The sequence below is a fragment of the Nicotiana attenuata genome, unplaced genomic scaffold (assembly GCF_001879085.1).
Source record: "Nicotiana attenuata strain UT unplaced genomic scaffold, NIATTr2, whole genome shotgun sequence".
Lineage (NCBI taxonomy): Eukaryota > Viridiplantae > Streptophyta > Magnoliopsida > Solanales > Solanaceae > Nicotiana > Nicotiana attenuata.
The window spans coordinates 6547-14766 of NW_017671316.1; the positions used below are offsets into that span (position 1 = coordinate 6547).

At 36.1% G+C, this 8220-nt stretch overlaps 1 protein-coding gene across 3 annotated transcripts; it reads right to left on the reverse strand.

The window, feature by feature from the left end:
- Positions 1-2019: 2019 nt before the first annotated feature.
- LOC109207513 lies at positions 2020-7295 on the reverse strand. 3 transcript variants are annotated; one of them, XM_019370454.1, is made up of 8 exons: positions 6945-7295; positions 5254-5739; positions 4530-4701; positions 4009-4303; positions 3400-3472; positions 3217-3307; positions 2608-2687; positions 2020-2514 (listed from the first exon to the last, which is right to left on the reverse strand). In XM_019370454.1, the coding sequence occupies exons 1-8, from the start codon at positions 7023-7025 to the stop codon at positions 2254-2256; spliced, it is 1539 nt and encodes a 512-aa protein (XP_019225999.1). In that variant the 5' UTR covers positions 7026-7295; the 3' UTR covers positions 2020-2253. The 3 variants fall into 3 exon arrangements, with proteins under 3 accessions (XP_019225999.1, XP_019226000.1, XP_019226001.1); XM_019370455.1 differs by having other exon boundaries at positions 5254-5879; positions 6945-7020; XM_019370456.1 differs by lacking the exon at positions 6945-7295 and adding an exon at positions 6842-6938.
- Positions 7296-8220: the final 925 nt, after the last annotated feature.

An 8220-nucleotide genomic window follows, 5' to 3' on the forward strand; every position in this document is an offset into this window, starting at 1 on the left:
ATGATAAACACTCCCTGATAAGTTCTTACTTGATTGATTGAGCATGTACCTCTATGTGTACCTGCGTCGCATGTATGATTCGCGAGCAGGGTATGTGTTTATTTTATGTTGACCGCGTCGCATGATTAATTCGCGAGCGGGGAAATAGATGCATCTATAGGCGCGCCGTCGACCCTCGGCAAGTGCACATTTATTTTCTGTTGGATCGGGCCGTCGCCTCGGTATGATTTGCGCATGATATCTTTTATATATTGATGCATGAGAAATCTTAAATGATGATATTGCCTTTCATGGCTTGGGATGAATTGATTAAAATGAAGAGAAGTAAATCTTGAAAATCCTTTGTTAATTGTTAAAAGGTGTTTACCTGTTTTACAGCTTTGTGAATTAGGACATGCTATATGAATCCATGATTTCCTCACACGTTTAGTATATTATTATTGGACCGCTAGTGAGTGTCCAGGTTGACCATCTCGTCTCTACCTCTTCGAGGTTAGGCGGGATACTCACTGAGTAAACATTGATTACGTACTCATACTACACTTCTGTGCATTTTTGTTGCACAGGTATATGTTACCTTAGCGGCCTACTGGGCATAGCAGCATGGATGATTCGGGGACTAGGTGAGTTGCAGTATGCGAGGCGGCCCGCAGCTAGTGTAGTTCCTTTCAGCATTTTTATATTTATTCCCTGTCCACTGTATTTCGGACAGATGTTGTATTTCATTTTCCTTATCAATAGATGCTCATGCACTTGTGACACCGGGTTCTGGGATGGTTTTTTTGAAAGATCTGTATTAATTGATTATTATTTAATTTGAATCGAAATAGTGAACCTTTTTTTTTATTTGCGAAAAGTGAAAGGAAAATCCTGGATTTCAAAAAGTATTAAAACGAGAATTTAATTAAGTATTTAGTTGGCTTGCCTTACAAAGGTGTCCGGCGCCATCACGACCCGTAGTGAATTTTGGGTCGTGACATTTTGCTTCATAATGATTAATGAGTAGGAAAGAATCCTTGATTTACTCAAATTTCAAAAATTAAGGCAAGTGTAAGAGTGAAATCGTCCACGAGACTGTCCTTCAATTCCACAGTATTTGAATAATGCCCGGAATTAGCGAAACTTGTGTGGGCGAGTTTCTCCTAGGAAAATCGTGTAGTAAAAATCATAGTCTCCTTATGAAAATTAACGTGGCTTCATATTATGGACCTAATTCGAAATATCCGAATTAATACTACCATAATAAATTACGAATTATTCCATTAAAAATTCGTAACTGCACTCCTCAGTTCAATTTCAAAAATTTTCCATTAAACCTTATTTAACTCCCCATGTTAAGATTTAGATACTAATCAAATAAATTAAATTACTGACAATTTAATTCATTGATTATCTCCTTTAGGCTTTCACTTAACTTATTTCATGTGACAGATACAAAATCCACGTGTAGGGTTTACACATGAAAACTTATAAGCTTTCATAAAGGTGTATCATCAATCTCTAGACCGAGACATGGATTCCATTAACTAACTATTACTTTGCCAATGTATATCATTATTGTCCAATTTACCAGGCATATTGACCTATGAAAGAATCTCGCCTTTTAATAAATCAAAACAATAATAATATATACAGATAATAATAATTATATCAAGATTAAGAGCATAAGTACATTTATTGGCTAGAGAATTTATTTTATTAAGTCAGTATAAAATACTTATCTCTATTTGATCCGTTCAATACATATAAAATGTACTAGCACAAGAAGTTGGAATTAAACCATTCCCATAATCAAGATAAATTATATTTAATCTTGTGCTACAATCATTCATGGTTTGTCCAATTGAATCATTAGATTGTGAACATAATCTTTATACTTATAAGAACCGATGATTTAATCTTCCGTGTATAAGCAAAACTCTATACACTAAATATATATGGTGCACCGGTGGATGGTCCATCCCGCCTAGGAGTAGCATGTAATCATTTAACAAATTGTGAGAATGGAGAAAATGAAGATGGCGATAAGGAGCTGGGAGCAGCATCTTTTCATAGGTTATAAGCATTTCACTTTTTACACTTCTTTCAGCAATACAACAACTGCTATATATTTCTCTTTTTCCTGTAGAAGCCAACAAGTTTCTAAAATGTACAAAACATCAATCTCACAATTGTGTATGGACAAACCTCACTCTCTCTCTATTGGCTTTATAGGCCACCAATTATATATGGTAATGTAATATAGCACACAATCTAGGTCCAACTAAATGTCTCGGGATTTTCTATATCGTGCTGATAATTTTGAGGACCTACACGAGACGATGTAGGAGGTTGATTCATCTGTGGCCATCCCCCTGGAGGCAAAATCATCTGTGAATTCTGTTGCTGCTCTAACAAAGCTTGTCGACGCCTTCTCCATCTAAAGAACTCGACAAGTAACGAACTTCCACTCATTGCAACTCCAAAGCCAGCAAATGTAGACAGAAGAATCGAAAGAACTGCTTGCACGTGAACCTAAATATTATACAGATGGCAAACTTAAGCACTTCACTATACATATTAAGTTCTCAATGACAATTCCCACAAATATTGTCAGATATATCTTACCAAAGAATAGAAGATATGTGCAAATAGTACTACTAGCGCAAACTGGACCGATGCATAAACCCAGACAAATCTTCGCTTAACTGCACAGAAGACAACAGCTATAGTTAAATACAAAAAAGACACAATGCACATTTTCTGAGAAATAACATGTCAAGCTCATACTTTTCTTCTTTCTAATCCATTCAGATATGTTTTCCAAACTCTTACGAAATGGCGATGTTTTATGTTAATTGATTTCTCATTTAAGGGAAAAAGTGTTGGGGTGAGGTGATGACATGACCCTTGATAGGAAGGTGTGGAGGTTGAGAATTCGGGTAGAAGGTTAGGTGGCCGACTGTTTTCTGTTTTCCTTGTTCATACCTGTGGTATTAGTGTGCTACATAGTGTTAGACTTGTATTTTCTTATTCTTATATTTTTGTTATCACTTGTTGTTTCGTTCACTTTGATTTTCTGATTGGCCTGCTGGTGTTACTACTTGCTGGTCAGCTGTTCCTTGCAATATCAATCAGATTTTCACTGAATTGGTGTGTGTATATTCTTTTGTCGCAACTAATGTTTTTGATAGATCAAAGCTTCTTAAATGTTACCGCTAGTGATAAATAACGTACCCATGGTTGAAGATGTCATTGACGCGAGTAGGCCTAGCACACAAGAAAAGGGAAGTGAAATAGCAATTGCACCAGTTCCCATTTTCCCAACCTGCAGATCAGATAAGTTTAAATTTAATGCTAATAGATAGATTAGATGGCTGTTTCCACATGAGATTATTGATTATGACCTGCTAAACTTACCAGCAGCTGCTCAAGAAAGCAAAAGTAGGCGAGCATGCTGACGATTACAAGGATGGGTACTTCCTGCCAAACCCTGTGTAGTATAGCAAAAGTCAGAAACCCGATTTGGGTGAGTTATCATTCATAAGTATGTTTTATTAAAATTTACACCAATTTTAGTATTGAGTGGTTCTACTCCAAAGAAAACAGTAGGATAAGTAGAGAAACGAGGGAAGAGGAGAAAATGTATATTTTTGTGGTGCGCTGATCAAAGACAATACTAACAGAACATGACTTCTTCATTCAAACACTATGCTTGCAATTTCATGCTGCATATATCTACATCAATTTTTCAGTATAATAAAGCGACATATCAAAGATCGATTCAGCCAATTTGGTTGCTTAGCTGCTATTGTTTCCAGAAAAGTAGAAGGGTGCATGTCACTACAAAGAGTTGAAATATTGTAGGAGTGAAATCATATTATTGGGCTAAACCAGCACAAAGATACTTTTAACATGGTGATTTTGTTGATATATGAACAACCCTGATTGTCAATGGTGAACTGGACAGGTAGTTGTTAAGCTGGCAATATGAGATACTTTAGTATTCTTAGGCAATAAAATATTTACCTGTATCCATTTATTTCCAGATGCCGGAACCTATTGGATCCTGCAGCATTTCGAACACTTTGCATGCGCAAAAGTGTAACGGGCAGATTCCGGACTTCTTGTTTGCACACTTCACATGTTTTGTTCCCTTTGATACTAAACCATTTTAAAGCACATTCTTGGTGAGCTAAAGCAAGTTCACCTTTGCAGCTGCACTCCATCTTGAGTGTCTCTCCACCTTCACACAACTCAACAAGGCAAATTCGACAAACAGCCTCCTCTTCCGGTATATCTTCACCATCTGGCTCATCATCCTCTAAGGAAACAATGCAAATATTTGTTTGAGATGCTGGAATCTTTAATAATACATATAATGCTCAATATGAAGCATAATATAACTTGGCAAAAGGATACCAGAAGCCTCATCCTCACTTTCTAAGTCTTACAGTGTTCGAAAGAAAAAGTGAATCATCCAAGGCCAATGAATGCTTAAAATTTTAAAAAGAAAAACAAGAATTGAATAGATTTGAGGCAATTGTTACCAGATACTTTCGTTGGAGATGTAGGTGGAACTGTGGAATCCACATCCTTCACTTGAGGCGTTGAAGGAATAACTCGAAAGAAAAATTCTACTCTCCTATTGCTTCCGTCTTTTTCTTTGTTAATGACTGGTAGAGACATTGATCGCGAAATGCACACATGTGGTTCTTTTGTCTGCAATAACAGCACATCATATTTCAAATGGAAAAAAAGGGCAGCCCGGTGCACGAAGCATCACGCGTTAATGCAGGGTATGGGGAAGGGCCGCACCCCAAGGTGTGTGATGTAGGCAGCCTACTCTGATGTTGCATCAGTGGCTGACTCTACGGCTCGAACACGTGACCTAGAGGTCACACAGAGACAACTTTACCGTTGCTCCAAGGTTCCTCTTCATCATATTTCAAATGAATGCACCAAAAAATAAGCGCAAAGATAAATTACTTCACTGCTTTTACATTTAAGAATTTCTTTCTAGTGACCAAGTATGGTGCTCATTTAGAATGTGAAGAAGGAAAGAGTATGTTGATTGACGCCTCGCTTTTTCTCTAGTAAAGCAATCAGACACAAGGTCGGAATTTTCATAAACATTTTGCAGAATTCCTTATTAGTCTTAAGTGGTACAAAATGAACTTTAGTTATTTTTCCATCAAATAGGATAGCAGAATAAAAAAATACCAAGAATTCAACTATTATGAAATCAATCAAGCAAATGTCTAGAGAACTTACACCAAGTGTTAGAGAGCTGCTGATACTCCCACTAATAGACTCTGGATTTGAATGTGCAATTGGTGTAACGGGCAAAGATGACGTCCTCTTAATGCGCGGCGTAAACATTTTAGTAAGTGACCATGACCTTGAAATGGATACCTTCTCTTGAGGCACAACTGCAGGACATGAATCTGGGATGGTTATCTTCTCATCCAAATTCATACGCGATTTTAAGTTCAGCTTAGGGAAAAGATTCCTAATTGCTGATTTTCCACGAGACGGGGAGGGACCAGGAGATGAAGTTATTCTTGAATCAGCAGTACTAGGAGTCAAAAGGAAATTCACCCTCTTCGGTGTTGGTGTAGGCGTTGATGGCATTTTAATCTGAGCTAACTCTTGCCGAGAAGCGTCCAATGTTCTTGAAGGTATCTCCAAAGATAGATTTGGTTTCCTCCAATGTTTAGCATGTGTTCTTTCATCAGTAATCGCTGAGGAACTCTCCATCTGTACAAGGAAGCAGAATCATAAGCTGTTCAGTAAGCTGATGATCAAGGAACTTGGAGTCCTAAATCTGTGAAACATGAAATAATTCGCTTCGAGATTTTGATCAACATCTCCAATTATAATTCAACTCCATCACACTCCTGACCACATTTCAAAAAAAAGTGCCATCAGGGAAGAACTCTTCGCAGAAAGTTTAAAAAAAAAAAAAAAACATCATCCAATAGAACAACTATCTATTCCTCAACTTAAGTAGGATCCAAAGCAACTTTGTTGGGACTTGAGAGTTTGCTTACAACCAGGGGCGGAGCTAGTGCTTTGGTTACGGATTCGGCAGAATCCAGTAGCTTTTGTCCAAACCTTGAATTTGTCTTAAGAAATTCATTGAATATATACAAATTATTAACTTAGAACACAATAACTTAAAAGGACTAGAATTCAGAACCCATAAACTTCAAATCATAGTCCCGCCTCTGCTTCGAGCATATTGGTTCTGCAACCAAAAGACTGCCCTTGATTGAGACTTATCAAATTTAAAAGAAACAAATGTTTCACACTTTTTCCTCATTTGAATGTCTCAATGTTTTGATTTAAGTAATTCATGTAGGTCCCTTTCTTAACTTGCCATAACTCTCTCTAAGTCATTTGATTTGGAGTTTATATGTATAAAGAACATAGTAAGATGTCTCACAAATTTACAATAAACATGACTTTACACTCTTAATCTCAAATATAATTGCTAGTAAATGACTAAACTCTCTGTAGGTTGAGAATCAATTTTTGTGGCAAAACTCCATTGGATGGAAAAGTTACAGAAAGCAAAAAAGAAAAAGGAGTATATAAAGAAAGGGAAAGGATTAGAGGGAAAGGATTTTAAACAAGCAGTAGAAACAAACAAAAAAGTACAACACCAAGTTACAACAGACAAATCAAACTTTAATAAAAGAAACAACCAAGATAAAACACAATTACATAAAATAAAATAAAACAAGAAGCTCAGAAACTTCCCTCCATTTCTCCTTAATTTCTCTCCTCCTCAAACTATAAAGCAAATTTAGTGTAATGTCACAAGTGGGGTCTAGGGAGCGTTAGCGTGTAGACAGACCTTACCACTACCTTGAAGGCAAAGAGGCTGTTTCCGATAGACCTCGGCTATGCAACAGAACAGAAAAGCACAAAAGTAGAAAGCAGAGACTTTATTTTATCACCTTAGGAATTGGAATGATAACTTCTCTTTCACAAACATGACCCTCATCAGCTATAGATTTCTCCTTCTGTTCTTCACTCATAGTGTAAAAACAAGCAACCCCAATTCAACAATCTACTGAAACAAGCTACTACTACTATTACTACACTTTGTTCTTGGAAATAACTTAGAAATGAAAATCTTGAAAAGGGTGACAGGAATAAAAGCAAAAGGTAATGGGAGTATTGTTAATACAGAATCAGAATGTTGTTAGCTAGTAGATAGAAGCACTTGCAATAAATATTTGGCTAAACTAAATTAAGTTATCTCTTTCACAATCAATGGGCAAAGGTAGAGTAAAGAGGGGGCTCTCTACACAAGACTGGCCTATTACTTATACTCTTCAGGTTTGCCCACTCCCCAAAGTGCGGCCTCACTTCACTACACCACTATCTTTTTGCTACTGCACACTGTAGCATGGGCCTATGTCATGCAACTAATTAAATTCTGCCACCTTCCTACAGAGACGGACCCAAGATTTGAAAGTGACGGAATATCGATGTCGAATAAAAATTTGAGCAAATACTGGAGTTGGAATAGACACCATACTAAAAGTCAAATTATGCCCTCCAAATCGACTAATACAACTGCATGCATCTCAGGGTGTCAATCAAAATATATATATACATTTTGTTCAAAGTTACTGGGGGAACGATATCCCCCGACCCAAAGGGTAGGTCTGCCTTTGACCTTCTAGACAATTTTTTTTATCATTATTAGGTACATCTATTAAGTTCTATGCATTGACACTGTAAAAATATGACATAACTAAATCACTTATTAGGTAATTACACGTATCATGTCTTCATAACATTAATTGGTCGTGGTACATATGGTAGCCAATTGTTATCAAAGTTAAAATTCAATGATAGTGTAAAAAATTCTTTACACTATCATTATATATAACTTAAATCTTTATTTTAATTGGTAATCAAGTCATGTATAAAATAATTGCAAAATAATTGCTTATAATAAATAAAATTAGTTATTTCAAAAATATGTAGATAACTTGCTACAACATGTTAAAATTGCATTGTTAGTTAAAAACTATTAGCAGTTAGTATATTATACCAACATAAATTCTGTTCACTAGCTTTATTCCACGCATAAATTCTGCATAAAACCACTCACAAAAGTCCAAGCTGAAGTGACACAATCTTAGTATCTTAATTTTGCTATCGAATATTTACTTTTTAAATGCAAACTTTAATTTTGTAATTTTGAAATAAATATAGCAC